At 40.7% G+C, this 19,894-nt stretch overlaps 1 protein-coding gene across 7 annotated transcripts in view; it reads right to left on the bottom strand.

Moving 5' to 3' along the window:
- Positions 1-19,894, bottom strand: part of DOCK3 (dedicator of cytokinesis 3) — a 509,358-nt gene that overhangs the window by 92,835 nt on the left and 396,629 nt on the right. For all 7 annotated transcript variants that reach the window (XM_027585590.2, XM_027585591.2, XM_027585588.2 and 4 more), the window contains 2 exons: positions 11,482-11,570; positions 7,668-7,793 (listed from right to left, as the gene is read on the bottom strand). In XM_027585590.2, the coding sequence (XP_027441391.1) occupies positions 7,668-7,793; positions 11,482-11,570 (215 nt within the window). The remainder of the gene's footprint in view (positions 1-7,667; positions 7,794-11,481; positions 11,571-19,894) is intronic.

Here is a 19,894-nt window from a genome sequence, read left to right as displayed (position 1 = left end):
TCAGTTGTGCAGGTAGGCTAGGAAAGGAAAGCAGAAGGGAAACTCAAATCCATCAGTTTGCTACTATGGGCAGGAGCTGAATAAAATCAGTCCTGAAAGTAAAATTCAAAATTAAATGGGAACTTTCCTATAGGTAATTGCTATTATATTGGGATAAATGAGAGTTGGTGATACCTTAAATTTTTAACAACTGAAACCGACATCTTAGACCTTCTTTTGATGAAAGTCTTTCAGTTAAACATCAGCTTTTCTATGGAATGTAAGTAATTATTAAAATTCTAGGCTGATTTGGCATAAAGTGAATAGAGAATTTTAATGTCTAATCTAAAGAACAGGCACTTTTTTAAAACTATTACTCTGGTTTAAACCAGCACTCTCTAGAAATTATTTAAGATAATCCACATGACTTGTAAAAGCAGATACTGGCTACTGGCAATAGTATTCTAGCTTCTACAAACATTTTAAATTTCTGTGACCCTATAAAAAAGTTAGTCATATGTAAACGTGTCCTTCAAATGAAACATTTAAACTTTTCCTAGCAACAGATGATATAGAATACTCATACAAAAGTGGGCATTATCTAGGAGATTGATAATGACAGAATTTGGTCTGTGTTGATTTTATAGAGTGAGCCCATGGTTTCTGGGCAGCAACTCCAGGGCACTGTAAATCAAAATGCCAATTTCAAATGGAAGGACTGAGCTGGATATTCTTACAGTTTTCATTCTTTTCAAGTTTTCTATTTAAACAGAATGCCTTTAGTGATATCTTGCTGAGAAAATTTATCAATACAAGTAAACATACCCTCTGAGTTACAGACTGAAGCAGCTTGATTTCATCAGATCTTTCACTGCTCTTTATTTGGAGAACAGACTTGCCTAAGACTGGGGCTATTCTCAGCAGAATGGAAATTAGACTTCTTTATAGGTTGCGATTTTGCAAATTATGGCCTCGATTTCGAGAACTGCGAGAGTTAATGTTGCTGGAGGCTTCTTATCAAAAGCTCTCTGGGGGATCATTTAAATAGAGTTCTCTACTAATTCTCCCGGAACTAGGAGAAAACCTAAGAAGCAGCCATTGTGAAAAGCCCCCAGGATCTAATGACCCAGGCCTGCCTTACAGATAGCCTCTCAGGTTCCCTGCTCTTCAGTTGTCCCTGTTACATGTTATATGCTCACAAAGCCCACCAGTGGAATCATGTGTTTGGGTTAAGGCACTGTCTCCAGGAGGCTCCTGTAAACTTTAGCACCAGTTGCAAGGAAATATTACCAGGAGAGGTTTGAGGATAAGCACACTACAATGAGGATGGGAAAGAGAAGGCCTGAGCAATGGTTTGTGAGGTTAGTTTGCAGACCACCATTTGGCTGGCTGTATTCTAATCACCTAGGGAGGTTATTAAAACTAGATTTCTAGCGTCTACCCTGTGAGATTCCAGTTGGTCTTGGGCGGGGTTTGTGTACATACATCAAACAAACAAACAAAATCATCAGGTGATTCTGATGCTCTCCAGGGTTTAATGCCAGGGGACCAGACCATGGGGTCCGCTGGAAAGACGCTGATGAAATCTGGCTCCGTGTGGGGGGTTAGGCAGCTCTTAGGCAGCACCGAGGAATGCTGAGAGGCTTCTGGGAAGGGGAGGTTTCTCTGTGGGGTGGGGGAGTGGGTATTATTGAGGGCGGCCCTGCCTCCCTTTGTTACATGTCCTCTGCTTCCTGAGGTTAGCAGAGCATTTAACAGCATCAGCAATGCCTTATATCTCTGCATGCTTAGCGCTCAGTTGACATGCAACCAAGTTTCTGGAATGCAAAGATGAATGAATGAGGTTGTTCTTGTAGGAGGGCCTCCGAGTATATTGTCTTTGTCCTTTTCACAGTCTGCTAGAGTAGCCAATGTCAGCTGTTGGTACAGCTGCATGTCAGGAGACTAGGAGACTTAAGAGAAAGCAGAGGTGGGCAAACTTTTTCTGTAAGGAGCCAGAGAGTATATATTTTAGGCTCTGTGGGTCACATAGGTCTCTGTTACATGTTCTTTGTTTTCACACCCCTTTTAAAATGTGAAAAAACATTCTTGGCTGCAGGGTGGTACAAAAATAGGCTGCTGGCTGGATTTGGCCCAGGGACTATAGTTTCCTGATACCTGACTTGGAGTGTTTATGTGTCAAGGACAGTTTCACTATACCACAACTATACATCAGAAATCTAGATTCTTGTAAGTCCACACAAGCAGCAGCTGGAAAGGAGCAAGGTAATGAACCTGAGGCCACCTTATTACGTCAGGGATTGGCCTGAAACATTCTGGGGTCTTTATGTTAAGCGAGAGGTCTTAGAAGGAAACTGTTTTTCAGCTACCAGAAATCTTAGGGGGCTGGGAGCACTGTGACAGAGCTGCAGCCAACAGTGACAGGGAACTGCATGCCTTGGTGGCCAGGTGTGACCCTCTGAAGACCTGCATCCTAGTATGGCACTGGAGAAACAGAACTCACCATGTGTTTGCACCTCTCTTCTGAGAGCAGACTAGCAGTTTCAGAACTTCTGAGGTCTGGCTCAGGCACCAGAGCATCTGTTAGCAAGAGAATCTCCTGCCAGACACTCCAGCCTTACTAGGAATTTTGGGGCCACATGGTTCCAGCCTATGTGGAATTCCATCCCAGGAGAAATGATCCAGGACAGCCCACACAGGCTTGAGTACTCAGACTTGTTTGGACTCTTTATTATATTCATGTTCCTTCTGTATAAATTAGTCACACCACATATTGGGAGGCTTTGGGTTCAAGGATACCAGTATTTAATATTATATTATTTATATCTTGTCTACTTCTAGATAGTATTAGGAAGGATAGTGCTTTCTTTCCCTTAAGACCATGTGAAACTAGAGTTAACCTTCTCTCAGCAGACGATGCGACCTGCTCAGGATGACACCAATTTTATCTCGTGGCAGAACAGGAGTGAAGTCTCCTGACAGCACCATGGAGATATGGAGACATTAACAACCATTCAACTTAGACAGTTTCAGGCATAGACCAACGTTTTATTTTGTTGTAGTTCTTATTTTAAGTAAGAGACCTTCTTCCCCCCAAGAAAGACTCTTGGGAGGACTAGAGTATCCAGGAGAGATGGGTTCTTTACTTCTAAACCATGTCTTCAGTGTACACTTCTACTGGTTTCTACTGTTACAAGGCCAGTGATATTCTCTGCTTTACCAGGAAGACAGGAATGGGCATAGTATGACATCATTATATATGGTTATTCCTTTCTTGGGTCAAGGATGTGATGATCTTCCATTCTGTCATGGGACCAGAAGTGATCATTCCTAAAACATCCCTTAGATATTGCCAAAGCCTCATTTGACACTCAGACTGACCACAGTCCTGTAAATCTACTTGTGGTAAATACTTTCATCACGCCCTTTGAGGAGAGCTTGCTTTTAAAAGTTATGTCTCTGTGTGTTTGCCTTTTGTGTGAGATGTGTCCAACAGAGCTGAAAAGACAAGTTTTCTACCTTTCTGATTCTGTGTAGCCTGGGATAAGCACCTTTCATTTTCTTTTCAGTGGAAGTAGCTGACGTGTCTCCTAAAAATCTTCCCCTGTAGCTATACAGCTAGTTCTTATGTTCTTAGTTTCCTCAGATTTTAAGGAACACCTAAAGTAATATACTGTGTTCTAGGCTGGGCTAGTAGCTTCTTTTTTTTTTTTTTATGTCTTGTCAGTTACCCCAAAAGGTGAGGCTGATGAAGGATTAATAATGTACATGACACCCCACCCCAGTATTGCAACATTCCATGAAACAAATGAAGATGGAAACAAAGCAGGCAAAAAGCAGACAGGGCACACAAAAGCAGGAACTTACACCCAACTATCTTCATCTCTGCACCAGAAAGAAAGGGGCGAGAATGAGGGGACAGCAGAGAGAGAGACAAGAACAATTAAGACAAACAGGAAAAGAGAAAAAAAAAAAAAAAACATCACTAGCAGGTCGGTGATGAAGCATGCACTTTTTATCAAGGGTCAAAGCAAAGGACAGAGTGTATTTCTGAGCACAAGGGCAAGAGTCAGAGGGTCCCCTAGAGGGATGCCATGCCTGCAAAGCTGCCTTCTAAGGGCAAGTTTGGAGCAACCCGGAGAGGAGCACTCCTTGTGCTAGGGCTGACTCAGAAAGGGACAAAGCCTCCCTAAGGCAGAGTCCCTCCTAGGACATGGTTCTCAAAAGGGTTCCCAAACTAGCAGCATTACCATCACCTCAGAGCTTGTAAGGAATGCAAATCGTTGGGTCCCATTCCATTCCTACTGTATCAGAAACTCCTGGGGGTGGGCCCAGAAGTCTGTTTCTCCAAACCCTGCAGGTGACTCAAGTCAGAGAACTACTGCTTTGGGAAAAACCTAGTCCTCAGTCAGAGCACATTAAATCAAAGGGCGGGTTTCTTCTGACACGATGGAAGACCATGTCACTCATATGAAACTCGGCCCATTTTGCCCACAGGAAATGAAAACCCTTAAAAATTCAAGGCTTATACAATAAGGTAAAATGTAATTCCCACAGAGCCATGACAGAACTCTGTATTCCTACTGACTCCAGGGAACAGGCTTTAGAGGAAAGCTATGAACGAGAGGGATGTAGAAGATGGTGGCACGGCTCTGCTGGCTCAGGCATGGTCTGCAGGAGGGCACAGCCTCTTCTTGAGCAAAAGCTTTTAAATCATTCCTTTCAGTTTACAGTTTTGGCCTGCAGTTTTCTTTTGGGTACTTGATTGGGAACAATGTTAACTCCAACTTGTTCACCTGGAACACTTGTCCTGCTCTAGTCTTTCCTGCCCATTTTCTTGAAAAGAAAATTCTAGGAGAGGAGTTATTAGCTTCTGAACTGGACTAAAATGAGTTTGGAGAGAAGGAGGAAGTACCCACAGGAATATGGTGACCAACCAATAAAAGGCTGTGAGTGTTCAGTTTCAAAATTAGGCTTAAATTCCCATATCTATTTGTTCTTCTTCTATAATCAAGAATGTCATCTCCTGGTTGGGGTGCCTTCTCTGGGACCTCCCAGGGCACGAGCGATAGCACCCCTGCCTCTTGCTCACTACCACGGGTCACGAGCCGAGCTGGATGGCTGTACAGTCTCAGTGGTGGCACAGAGTAGCACATCTCTGGTTCACAGTGGCCATGCAGTGTGTTACACACCCATGGAGAGCAATGGGAGACCATCAAAGAGACCTTTTTCAAAAGGGTATGTTGGATACTGGTGTGGCTGGAGCCTGGTTTAACTCTGTAATTTAAGTGTTGAAATGCTCACAGTTACTGACATAATTCATTGCCTTGTTCATTTCTCATATGTATGTCCATGTATCAGGAAGTTGCAACTTCTTGTACCTTGGACATACCAGCACTATATGGGCTGAGACAGGGCTGCAGCCCAGGTACAACATTCCCATGGGGGAAGCATGGTTCAGCTGCAGAAGTCTCACTAAGGGACTTCTGAGCATATGGTTTCCCAAGACAGGTTGACTGCAATGTAAAACATTCCTGTACACTTTTCCTGTTGCTCCAGAAGCTGCAGGCCAGCTCTATCACCATGCCTGAGAAAGGCAAACTCTCTCTGATGGTATCTTGGGGTGCACTGAAAGATCTGTCAGTCAGTTGTTAGCTCACAACCCTGGGGGTAGCCATTTGCAAAAAAGCTCTTTCCTCAGGGGGAGGAAAGGGAGAGGAGGAGACAGATTACGCACAAAAGATTGTGTCCTGCCTGTGAACCAATCCTTACTTTCAGCTTTAGCACTCAGTACTCAAAGGCAGACGACCCAGGAAGCAGCATACTCACAGGCCAGGCCTGGACCTTTCAGGATTGCAAATTATATGATGGTCCCTTCACTGCCCAGGGGAGGGAAAACTCTCCTAACCTTAGCTTGTCTCACCAGTGCCTGATACAACTGATTTCCCCAGACTCATCTAGCATACCCAGAAGTCCTTTCTAAACTGTTTTGTCAATGACGCAAAGAGATGTGGGGTGCTCCACAAAAAGATTTCTTTCCATAGATGAGGGCTAGACCACATAACTCTTGAAATCAAACTTTACTTAAGAATTGTTTTGACTTAAGTTTGTTCATTTTTAGTCTCTGTTCATTTGGTTTTTAATTCTCTGACTGTGAATGTTAAGAGGAAAGAAATGTCTAAATGTCAGGCAAACAAGTTCTTAAAAGAAAGGAAGGACTTTAAGTATATCTCTTACAATGTATTACTCTACCTCATGAGCCTGGATATCTAACTTAAAATAAAAAATCACCAGATCAATTTTGGTAACCACTCTTCTTTCTTCCATGACATTTTGCCAAGAAGCCAGAACTATGCCTGGGCTCTTCTTGTCCTGACAACCAGGGCTAAGGAATGATGTCAGGACAGAATGGAAAAAGTGTCCTATGAAGGATATTGCTCTCCAACAGTCAGATGGGGGCACTTTATAAGCATGAAGTCTCCCTAGCGTTTAGCTAAACATGGAATTGATTGAGTGGCCCAGGTTTCCCACCCAAAAGTTCTTTCTGTGTGCATGAGCAGGAGATGAGGTCTGTTCCCAGCAGCTCACTCTGCATTCACAGTGTCTATGGGGAGGGGATGCAGCAAGAGAAAACAAGTCCAGGCACAGTGGGAGAAGTTGGAAGGCAGCTGGAATCCATCACCTGGGCCTTCTGTGCTCAGGCCATACTCCCCCTTGGGTGTGTGCTGACAAATATTTCCAACAAGGGGATTTAGAGCACCATGAAGAACTCCCAATAGGTGATATACAGAGTGGTCACAGTCAGTTCAGTCTGGCCTACCCTGGCTCTTCAAACAGATGCAAACAAGCTTTTACCAGATCATTAAAATTCAATGGGAAGGGTAGATCCACTACTCCTGTAATCCATTCAGAAAACCAGCTATTTGCTTGTTCTGATTTCCCCTTCTTTATTCATATCTCCTCTGCTTTTCAGACCACCATCCCTCCATCTGAGCCACACCTCTAACCTTCCCTCATTCCCTAAAGTCCCCTTGGTTCTGATGGCCTATTTCAATCCACTTCTCTAGCTTTGCCTGCATCGACCTGACTAGGAAACATGAACCTGAGACTGACCTTCTAGAATCACACATGAGGGTTGATGCATTCCCACTTTCTGCTCTGGCTTTCCGCTGGGCATTAGATGAGAACAGTGCGGCAATCCCTAAGAAACTGGCTAGGTAGTACTATTCCTAGTGCCTAACATACCATTTGCCTGATTTGTTTTCTGATACATTAAAATGTATCTGCTTTTCCTACATGAATTGGATTCATCAATACTACAGGCACATATTTTGGTGTATTCTTCCCCTAAAGAGGAAGCTCTTGTGAGCCAAAGAGGGTATAAGGCATCCCCATGAAGAGTTTCATGTTGGTTCCTACCATCCAATCTCTACAGGAGACAACAAAGCCCATCTGCTGGATTGTCATGTCGCATGGGTGAATATGATGTGGGGGCTTCTGGAGAAGAACAGATGCCAATAAAGGAGCCACTGACTACAGACTGTAGTCAGCAACCTGACTTGGATTCAGAGGCTTTTAATGGCTGCAGGGCTCCTCCCCAGCATAGTTCACCATCTGCTCATGAGAGGAGCACCAGATTACATCCTTCTAACCCTGCTCCCAACCCAGGCCCAAGAAGGGCTGCCTACCTGGCATGATGACATCAGGAAATCCCAATTTTCTTGTAATTGCCAATCCCCTATTAAATATCATGGGGTTTTCTCTCCTAATCTGTTCCATGTCTCCACGAAGAAGCTGCAGAGAAATGATAAGACCTGCAAAAACAAAAGCATTTTCTTACTCAGAACCACATCTCCACCCTGTACTGTAGTACTAGAAAAGATATAAAGAGTCATATTTTTTTTTCTGGAAGAAAATATGCAAAGTTCAGCACTTTTCTTGAGAAAAATTTTGATGCAGAAAGTATATGTTATTCTAGAGCAATGTTCTAGAAAGCTAAAGGATTTTTTTTGTTGTTTCAAATTTTAATTTAAATTCTAGTAACGTACACTGTAATATTGGTTTCAGGAGTAGAATTTAGTGACTCATCACTTACATATAACTCCCAGTGCTCAACACAAGTGCCCTCCTTAATATCCATCACCCATTTAGCCCACCCCCACCCATCTCCCCTCCAGCAACCCTTAGTTTGTTCCCTATATTTAAGAGTCTTTAAGGGGTGCCTGGGTGGCTTAGTTGGTTAAGCATCCAACTCTTGATCTCAGCTCAGGTCTTGATCTCAGGGTTGTAAGTTCAAGTCCCCAGTTGGGCTCCATGCTGGGTGTGGAGCCTACTTAAAGAAAAAAAAAAGTGTCTCTTATGGTTTGCTTCCCTCTCTATTTTCCCCCTATTATCATCTATTTTGTTTCTTAAATTCCACCTATGAGTGAAATCATATGGTATTTGTCTTTCTCTGACTTATTTTGCTTAGCATAATACTCTCTAGCTCCAACCACATCATTGCAAATGGCAAGATTTCATTCTTTTTGATGGCTGAGTAATATTCGTGTGTGTGTGTGTGTGTGTGTGTGTGTGTGTGTGTGTGTGTGTGCGCCATCTTCTTTATCCATTCATCAGTCGATGGACATTTGGGCTCTTTCCATAATTTGGCTATTGTTGATAGTGCTTCTATAACATCGGGGTACATGTACCCCTTCAAATCAGTATTTTTGTATTGTTTGGGTAAATACCTAGTAGTGCAATTGCTGGATCATAGGGTAGTTCTATTTTCAACTTTTTGAGGAAACTCCATACTGTTTTCCACAGTGGCTGCATCAGTTTGCATTCCCATCAACAGTGTAAGAGTGTTCTCCTTTTTCCACATACTAGCCAACATCCATCGTTTCCTGTGTTGTTAATTTTAGTCATTCTGACAGATGTGAGGTGATATCTCATTGCGGTTTTGATTTTTATTTCCCTGATGATGAATGTTTTTGAGTATCTTTTCATGTGTCTGTTGGCCGCCGGATGTCTTCTTTGGAAAAATGTCTATTCATGTCTTCTGCCCATTTCTTAACTGGATTATTTATTTTTTGGGTGTTGATTTTGATGAGTGCTTTGTAGATTCTGGATACTAACCTTTTGTCAGATATGTCATTTGCAAATATCTTCTCCCATACAGTAGGCTGCCTTTTAGTTTTGTTGTTTCCTTCACTGTGCAGAAGCTTTTTATCTTGATGAAGTCCTGATAGTTCATTTTTGCTTTTGTTTCCCTTTCCTCCAGAGACGTGTCTAGCAAGATAGTTGCTGTGGCTGAGGTCAGAGAGGTTGCTGCCTGTGTTCTCCTCTAGGATTCTAATGGTTTCCTGTGTCACATTTAGGTCTTTCATCTATTTTGAATTTTTTGTGTGCCCCCCTGCACTCTGCAGGTGCCTTTTTTACTAGGGCAAGTGTGATTGGAAATGGCCAGTGTTTGTGAGTTCTGGATAAAAACCACAGACACTGAAGATGGCACCGCCCCTGCTCTGAGAAGTGAGACACAATTCAACATCTTCACCTGGGGAGGTGATGGTGGAAACTAATCTTTCAATTGTTTTTAAAAGTGTTATTATTACTACAATCTTACTTTTATAATGTTCTCCATATTTTAAGCATGTCATGTCCCAAGAACTTGTAGCCAGGGGCAGCTCTTTACAAATCAAGTAAGTAAATAAAGCAAAGAACACCCTACGTATGGATGTGAATGGTAGTCTTCCAAATTACCAGTAACTTTATATTTTAAAAACAAGATTTATTTGCTTCTTGCTTTAGCCTCATTTTAGATGAGAAATACGGGCTCCCTTCCCCTTCAAGCACACTACATGGAGCTCCTTGGCATCCAGGCACATACACAGTCACTTAAAAATAGTGAGAGAGATCCTAAGGCTCCCCATGCCAGAGTTTTAGAGAAATCAAGTTCTCCTAGCCAAGAGTCTCAAACTTTACAACCTCTGGTGTGGAGCTGTTCTGAGGACCCTCCTAGTTGAATATCTGCTAACCCTGATAAAGAAAAAATTAAGTTTTTTTTTTTTTTTTTAATTTCAAGTTAGTTAACATACAGTTTAGCCCTGGTTTCAGGAGTGGAATCCAGTGATTCACTGCCCACATACAACACCCAGTGCTCATCCCAACAAGTGCCCTCCTTAATGCCCATCCTCCATTTAGCCCTTCCCCCCACCTGCCTCCCCTCCAGCAGCCCTCAGTTGTTCTCTACATTTAAGAGTCTCTTATGGTTTGCCTCTTTATTTTATTTTTCCTTCCTTTCCCCTATGTTCATCTGTTTTGTTTCTTAAATTCCACATATAAGTGAAATTATATAGTATTTGTCTTTCTCTAACTTATTTCACTCAGCATAATACTCTCCAGTCCCATCCACGTTGATGTAAATGGTAAGTATTCATCCTTTCTGATGGCTGAGTAATATTCCAGTGTGTGTGTGTGTGTGTGTGTGTATTTATTTATATACCACACCTTCTTCATCCATTCCTCAGTCGATGGACATTTGGGCTCTTTGCATAATTTGGCTATTGTTGATAATGTTGCTATGAACATTGGGGTACAGGCGCCCCTTCGAATCAGCATTTTTGTACTTTTTGGATATATACCTAGTAGTGAAAACTTAGTTCTTCTTAATAACTTTGGAGACTGCCATGCCTTGCAGTGGCTTTACACTGTTATTTAAGGCCCAATTTCTATTTATAACAAGGATATGGAAGTTAAAAAATAAAGAAAGTTATGTAAAAGAGATTATGAGATAATTGAGAGGTTAAAACTGTCAGAAGAAACATGGTTTTTTGTAATTTGAAAGCTATCTTCAAGTGTACATAAAAGCTCAGAGGCTTTTAAATAGTGCTTCTAATATAATCAAGCAATTAATGTTCAAATTAGAAAATACAATCTTTCTAATGTGTGAAATTGCACCAAGACTTTAAAGAGAAATTAAGCAGTTTTAAAAGAAAAGGAGGGAAAAGGAAAAGAAGTTGAACTAAGATAAAAAGCTGCTGTGAAATAAAGATTGTCTATTCTAGTTCCTGAATGATATTGGCAGATTAATCACTGATTCTCATTAGTGTCAGGCTTTCTTGGTGATGCTAACACTGAACAGGAATAGAAAAAGTGATTATTAATATTTGTCTTTTATTTTTGGCTAGGATGTGTATTCTTTGTTCAGGAAAACAGACTTCACAATGTGACAAACCTTGCAGCAATTTTGTTCACTTTGGATTTAAACTGGAACTCAAGTCACCTATCAAAGCACATGGAATCCATTTTAGAAAGAACAGAAAATGTATTTTGGTTAGAAGTAATTAGGAAAGATCTCATATTATCACAAAAAAATAGTAGAAAGTGACTGGGGAGGAGAATAAATGTTTGTAGGGAATTGAACTTTACATATGGCAGCTGATCAGCAGAAATTCACTAAGGTCTGTATGATCAGCAACAGCAAGCACGACACAAAGTTTTCTAGCCAGAGAAGTATGTTACCGTGGCTGGCGCTGGGGGCAGAATACTTGGCGCTGGACTTGCGGATGATATTCTCATGGATCTGGGACCACTCACTCTCGTTGTTGCACCTGCAACAGAAGGACAGGCATTATGGCTCTCAAGGCTTTTCAACATCTGGTCTGATGTTCCAACTGAAAGGCTAACTTTGAAGGAAAACTTCAAACTCACTTTCCTATGTTTTACTAAGTTAGACAAGGCTTGTTTTCTTTTAAGGCCCATAGAAGATTCACACTTGAGGGAAGTGTTCTAACTCTAAAATGCATCTCAACAAATATTAAGTGGCAAAATATCCTTTTCTCTGAAGTAGCACTCTCCCACATGATAAGTTCTTCTCTTCTAGTCCCTTACACACACACATATGCACACATACACACACGCACACACTAGTTCCAGAGGCAAGTTCCTGAGAGGGAAAATAACAGTTCCTCTCAACAACAACTACTGTTTAGGAACTGCCATGCCTTGCATTGGCTTTGTACCATCATTCAATAGTCATTATACTGGCCCCAGAGGAAAATCCTGCTAAGCTCAGGGCAGTATGGATATATGCTTGTGGCTGTTTCAGCCAGACCAAGAAAGGAAGAAAAATTTAGGAGAGTAGTGAGTTTGATCCACTGTGAAAACCTCTGTAGTGAAGGGAAAGGAGAGCTTAGCAGAGAAGATTGATGTCTAAACATATAAAGTCCTTCCCTAGGGGCTTCAGGATTGGGACAAAAGAGAGAATAGAGGAACAATATCGCACCTCTGTTAATTTCTGACATTTCAGAGTCTTCCCCTCTAAAGGGCAATACCAAGAGAGCTGCCACCACACAAGTACTTGCTATAGTTTAGAAACAGAGACCAGGAATTCCTCATCCTAATGCAAACACTTTGATGAAACAACTGAAATGAGATTGGGGTCATCTCTTGAAAATTCCATGTGACACCAAGAGTCCCCAGAGCCTTGGCCCCACCCCTTCCCCTGTTGCATACGAAGGTATGAGTCCATACCTTCTTACTCTAAAATGGAAGACCCAGGCACAAAGGAAAACTCACAGGATCTTTCCATGGTTACTCAGAAGTGTGTAGTCCAGCACAGCCACTTCAAATAGGAAACCCCAGTAAGAATTTTATCATGTGAAATCATACGGTATAGGACTTTCTCAGTGTGACTTGTTTCATTTAGTATAATGCCCTCTAGGCCCATCTATGTTGTCAAAAATGGCAAGATCTCATCTTTTTTTTTTAATTTCACTTTTTTCTTTTTTTTAAATTTTTTATTATGTTAATCACCATAGCAAGATCTCATCTTTAAAAAATTTTATTTATTTATTTATTTATTTATTTATTTATTTTTTTAAATTTTTTTATTTAAATTCAATTTAGTTGGGGCGCCTGGGTGGCTCAGTCGGTTAAGTGTCTGCCTTCGGCTTAGGTCATGATCCTGAGGTCCTGGAATTGAGCTCCGCATCAGGCTCCCTGCTCAGTAGGGAGCCTGCTTCTCCCTCTCCCTCTGCCCCTCCACCCTGCCCCCGTTTGTGCTCTATGGCTCTATCTCTCTGTCAAATAAATAAATAAAATCTTAATAAATTCAATTTAGTTAACATATAGTGTATTATTACTTTTGGGGGTAGAATTTATTGATTCATCAGTTGCATATAACACCCAGTGCTCATTACATCAAGTGCCCTCCTTAATGCCCATCACCCATTTAGCCCATCCCCCCCCACCTCCCTTCCAGCAACCCTCAGTTTGTTTCTTATAGTTAAGAGTCTCTTAGGGTTTGTCTGTTTTTATCTTATTTTATTTTCCTTCCCTTCCTCTATGTTCATCTATTCTGTTTCTTAAATTCCACATATGAATGAAATCATATGGTATTTGTCTTTCTCTGACTGACTTATTTCACTTAGCATAATACCCTCTAGTTCTATCCACATCCTAGCAAATGGCAAGATTTCATTCTTTTTGATGGATGAGTAATATTCCATGGTATGTAGGTGTGTGTGTATATACATATATATATATACACACACACACACGTACACACCACATCTTCTATATCCATTCATCTGTCGACAGACATCTGGGCTCTTTCCATAGTTTGGCTATTGTGGACAGCGCTGCTATAAACATTGGGGTGCAGGTGCCCCTTTGAGTCCTCTTTTTTAAGGCTGCACAATATTCCTGTGTATGTGTGTCTGTGTGTGTGTGTGTGTGTGTGTATACCACATCTTCCTTATCTATTTGTCTATTGATGGACACTTGAGTGGCTTCCATATCTTGGCTATTGTAAATAATGCTGCAATAAACAAAAGGGTGCATATATCTTTTTTGAATTAGTGCTTTTGTTTTCCTTGGGTAAATACCCAGTAGTGGAATTATTGGATCATATCATATTTCTGTTTTTGTGGTGAGCAGAGCATAATGTATAGAGAAGATGAATTGCTATGTTGCACACCTGAAACTAATGTAATGTTGTGTGTCAACTACATTCAAATAATAATAAAAAAGAAATCAAAGAGTAAGGACCTGAAAAAATAGTATAAAGACTTAACAACAGAAAAAAAGTTTTATCATGTGCCATCCAGCAGTGTGAAGTACAAGCAATGTGAAGAGCAATTAAATAAAAGGGTTTGTATGGAAGCCACTAAGAGATAAAGGAAATTAGTCATTAGCTTAATTTTGTTACTCAATCAGTGGCTCTTTGGACTCCTTTTTTTTTTTTAAAGATTTTATTTATTTATTTGAGAGAGAGAATGAGAGAGAGCACAAGAGGGAAGTGGGTCAGAGGGAGAAGCAGACTCCCCGTCGAGCAGGGAGCCCGATGTGGGACTCGATCCAGGGACTCCAGGATCATGACCTGAGCTGAAGGCAGTCGCTTAACCAACTGAGCCACCCAGTGCCCTCTTTGGACTCCTTAATCAATATAAAGAAGTCTCACTTAGAGATGCTGCAAAGAATTACCAAAGATGAAGTTCTCGTAGTCCAGAGCTGGGAGGATAATTTCTACTTACAGAATTCCTTCCAAACAAAGGAAGGGGGAGAATGTTCTTCAGGATGAGCACTTGTGATTTAGCAACCCAGTTGGAAATCAAAAGTGAGAGGTGCTGGCAACAGCACATCCAGCCCTTCCTGTCTGACATGCATACTGTCTCATCTCTTCCAACCAGTCAGTACATCAGAGAAGTGCCCAGCTGGTGAGGATTCAAAGACTTGTCTTGCTGTCAGGTTTTTTTTTTTTTTGTCACTTTCTAGGTTTACAAGATCAGTACTTTCTTTAACAGAAATCTGACTACAGTTTGTCATAAATAACATACTGCCCCTCTCACTTCAAAAGAAGAGTCTTGAAAATTAACTCCCTCCTTCCAATAGATGGTGTAATTTCAGCATTTCTCCAATAAAACATTAATGTGTGGGGTTTTTTTTGGTTTTTGGGTTTTTTTTGCAGTATAGTGGAGACAGCGCTTTGTCAACCACATCCACAGTGACAGTATGTATTAATTCATTCACGTCTCCTCTTCACGGCCTCGGTATGACCACTATCAACTCTCTTCTGGACTAGTGTAATTACCTCCTAACTGATCTTTCAAATATCTTCCTTTCCTGAATGCCAAGGAGCTACTCAAATCATCTGAAAATACGTGGATGTGCTGTCATCAGCATATTTTAATCAATCACTAGGCTATTTTATAAGGACAAAGTATAAATGGGAGCATTTATTAAAAAATCAAATGAGTTGTGATTATAATGAAGCATGATTATGTTCTATCCAATCAAATTAATATGTAGAGCATGATTACTGATGTTGGTAGTTTGTCCTCAATCATAAGACACATGAGGGATTGTGATCTAAAAGAGGTCTGTATGCCTCTGTAGCAGTCTGCTTTCCTCAGAGGGTAGATAAATGGCACAGCATTTCAACTACCACATGTCCAGGGATTTTACTGAAGGAAGAAGACAGAGAGGTGAGAGTGTTTTGGTTTTCTACATGGGATTCCCAAGCATTCAGAAGCACTGAAGCAGGAGTTCGGGTTCTGCTCAACAGGGTTCAGAATACTCTTCTCATTCACTCATGTACCAGAGCACACGTTAGCATCTGCCTCTTCCTACAATCTCCTTAACTTAATTTCTGTGTTTCTGATGGTTATTCACCTAACTTTCTTCTCCTCTTTCTCCAAGGCGAACAACACAAAAAATGTTTAAAATGCTTAAGAAATTTTAAAGGGTTGTTTGTAAGACCTTTAAGTTTGCATTTTATTTTTTTATTTTATTTTTTGTTTAAATTCAATTATCCAACATATGGCGCATCATTAGTTTCAGATGTTCAACGTTTTGCGTTCAATAAATTATCAGTTGCATATAACCTTTGCATTTTTAGAAGGGGGCCTACTATAGGTAGGCAATGGTTGGGGTATATTCCCGTATTTTATTTCACTTAATTCTCCTAATGTTCATTTTACTGAGAAGAATGAAGTGGAGCTAGAGTCTAAACGTAGGTCTGCTTGGTCCCAAAAGTAGGACAGGCAGGCAGGGTTGGGGTGGGGTGCAGAGAGAAAGAGGCTGAGTACTATAACCCTGAAAACCTTACTCCTGCCCTGGGCTTCAGGGTCCTTGTGTCCCTGATGTCAGTCAGCATTCCCATTTTGTCTCTACTTAATTATAACTACTGAGTCTTGGTTATGGTGTAAAACTTAATTTAGTGCAAATACTCCATGTTAAAATTCTTTCTCTTTGGGTGTTCTTTTGGCTTTTATTTGGTTAAAGTCCTAAAAGCTGGAAAATAGGCAACAACCTACAGATTTAAAAATACTACTGATGTTGACCACTGTTTCATGAAGGCCTGATGAAAGTGCAAAAAAAGAAGTATCCATAAGGATGAAGAAAAACAGCACATATTTCTATAAAAATGGTCTAATTGAACAGAATCTCCAAGACCAAGCTAACACAAACTAATTTGATGCATTCTGGATGTGCTGTCATGGCCATGAGAAATTGCATTTTTATTTATTTATTTATGATTTTATGATTTTATTTATTTGAGAGTGAGAACTAGAGAGAGAGAGAGAGAGTCAGAGCACACAAACGGAGAGGGAGAGAGAGAAGCAGACTCCCCACTGAGCAGGGAGCCTGATGTAGGGCTCCATCCCAGGACCCTGAGATCATGACCTGAGCCGAAGGCAGACGCTTAACCAACAGACCCACCCAGGTGCCCCTGCATTTTTATTTATGAGAAATGTAAATTATTTATTTTACAACCTATATATGTTTACTTTAGTACAGAGTATTAAAAAAAGACAAATAGCACGCAAGCATGCACACATAACACTTTAACAGAAATACTAAGTTTTAGTCCTCCTTCCAGGTGGTAGAAGGGCTTCCATGAGTAACACTTCTGCCCCATTTAGTCACTTTCCTGGGAGAAAGAGTGACCTCTTTGGCCAGCACTTCTAGAAGGACCTGGGCATGAACATGCCTCTTTCCTCTTTTGGGGCCAACCTATTTGCAGAGAAGAGACAATCCCTCTGTACCACCAGGTTCCACTTTGATGATGACTCAATAGTCTTTCTGACTCAGGGTTCATGTTAATCACAAGTTGTGGTGGGTTGAATGGTGGCCCCTAAAAAGATATATCCATATCCTAATCCCTGGAACCTGTGAATGTTACCTTATTTGGAAAAAGGATTTTTATAGATGTAATTAAGTTAAGGATCTTGAGATTAGGAGATAATCCTGGATAATCTGGGTGAGTCCAACTTCAATGACAAATGTCCTTAGAGAAAGGCAGAGGAAGATTTAAGACACAGAAGAGAAGAAAATGCAGACAGGAGAGGAGGAGGCAATGTGACCACAGAAGCAGAGATTAGAGTGATGAAGCCCCAAGTCAAGGCATGCTGACAGCTCCCAGAAGATGCAAAGAACAGATTTTCCCCTGGAGCCTCCAGAATGAGTGTGGTCCTGCTGGTATCTTGACTTCAGACTTCTGGCCTCCAGATTGTGAGAATAAATTTCTGTGTTATAAATCACCACATTTGCGGTAATTTGTTATAGTAGTCACAGGAAACAAATACAAAAGTCCACGTGGCTGATAGATCCAAACCGTGATCTCAAATAAGTTTTCTTGCTAATAAAAGTGACATGTTTATATATACTATTTACATATGTATATATACATATGTATATATATATATACACACATTATAAATTTCCATCTATGCCACTCTGTATTGTATTATCCATTTTTATCTATACCTGCTTAATATTTTGCTCTTAGAACCAATCTACTGTTATCTATTAACCCCCTCAAATTGCAACAAACAGCATTTTATTCTGAGTTTACTAAGCTAAAATTGTTAAATAATTGGGAATGAAAAAAAGTTGGGAATGAAGACTGACCTTTGTCAAGTATCTTTTTTGATATCAGGATGATTATATGTTTTTTCCCTTTTGGATGACTAATATGATGCATTATATCCTAATTGCACTGTGATCAGAGAGTGTGGCTTGTGCCTTATGGAATTTATGGAAATTTTTTCTATGAATAATTTTTATAAATATTCCATAGGCACTGGAAAAGATGTATTCTGTTTATTGGATGAAAGATTTGTCTAGAGCTGGGAGGACCATATGGCCTGGCGAGCTGGGATTCTCCATTTACACCTGCTGTCCTGGCATCAACAGCACTCCTTTTGACTATCAGAATGTCCTGATTTAGATGACAAATTATGCTCACCCTATCCGGAGGTAGGAGAGCAAGAGGTTAAGAGCATAGTCTCTTAATCAGGCTGCTCACACACATGCCTCATCATTCTGTGCCTGTTTCCTTATCAATAAAAGAGGAGTAATCACAGCCCATGGTGAGCATTCAAAGGTGCTGACTTAGTAACTGTCGCATCAACCTTATTCAGATTCTCTAAGTCAGAGTTATTTACCTGATTTAAATATTTCCATCCTTATACATTTTTGTCTTTCTGTGTGTCAAGAGGCATGTTAAAGTCTCTTGCTTTTATTGTACTTTTATGCTCTCTTTGTATTTCTAATAAATTGACTATAGTAATTTTGAGTCATTATTATATGCATAAGGGTCATGGCAATTAGATCTCCACTATAAATTCCACCATGTATCAGTATAAAATGCTCTTTCTATCCCTGTGGAGGAAAAAAAGGGGCTTTCTGAACTCTTGCAAGCTGGAGGCAGAGATGTTGGCAAGGACACCTGAGCTCTGGTGTTGCTTTCTCTCACCAGTTAAGAAGGCTGAATTTGGTCAACTTCCTTTAAACTGAAGTACATGGACTACGGGAAATTTTATGTGATTACCATGGGGTAATTAAGATATTATGCATGGAGGGGTGCCTGGGTGGCTCAGTTAGCTGAGCAACTGCCTTTGGCTCAGGTCATGATCTCAGGGTCCTGGGATCGAGCCCCGCATCAGGCTCCCTGCTCGGTGGGAAGCCTGCTTCTCCCTCTCCCACTCCCCCTGCTTGTGTTCCCTCTCTCGTTGTCTCTCTCTCTGTCAAATAAATTTTAAAAAATCTTTAAAAAAAGACATTGTGCATGGAATTATATAGGATTTGCAGTTTAGATGTAAAGGTGGAACTTACCTGTAACCAAGAGTCACTAGCAAAAAAAAAAAAAAAATACAGGAAACTCCTTTTTAGATAGCAGGCAGTATGCCCATTATTTGGTTAGACCTCATTTGCTGAACCACTGGTCCTCTTGTTTATTTACCACCTTTTTCCTGTTTGATTCACTAGTTCCTATAGATATTTTTTGTGGTTTCTTATATTACCTTATTCCTTTTTTTTTTTTTTTCAATTTTGTAGATGAGGAAATTGAAGTTCAGGGAATTAGGGTGATTTTTCCAAATCTCACAGCTTCTGTTTACCAACCACCTCATCTATCTAATCTATCCATCTATTTAAGAGATGAAAGTATTATCTTAAAAAAAAACAAGATGGGATCATACATACCACTGACTACTTTAAATCAGTTAACAAAGTTGTTATATGAAGGCAGCTTTGTGTTTGTCTACTCTTAGAGCCATCATTCTTTCAATGTGACTTTCCTGGAGGAGCAGAACAACAGAAAAGGAAGGGAGAATGCAGGTGTGTTTTCCAAGCCTGTGGCAGAGAATACTTAGGACCTCAATGTGCCAACACTTATACCTGTGTTAGGGTTGTGAGCCTTTTCACCTCTACATGAACAGGAGTCGCCTAGGCTGACTTTCTTTACTCTGGCCCATTATTTAATGAATTCTGCTTTGCGGCAGCACTAACACACGAACAAATCTAACTGGGCTCTAAGGCTAGAGGTGGCGGGCACTGCAAGTCAAAACAGAGTAGTTCCATGGGCATTGACCTACTGGATTTAGGTCTTCTTTGTAATGGCCTGAGCAGACATTTGGTGCAGATGCTC

The sequence above is a fragment of the Zalophus californianus genome, chromosome 1 (genome assembly GCF_009762305.2).
Source record: "Zalophus californianus isolate mZalCal1 chromosome 1, mZalCal1.pri.v2, whole genome shotgun sequence".
In the NCBI taxonomy this organism is placed as follows: Eukaryota; Metazoa; Chordata; class Mammalia; order Carnivora; family Otariidae; genus Zalophus; species Zalophus californianus.
Note: the sequence above shows the minus strand (reverse complement) of the source record. Positions and strands in the feature narration are given on the sequence as shown.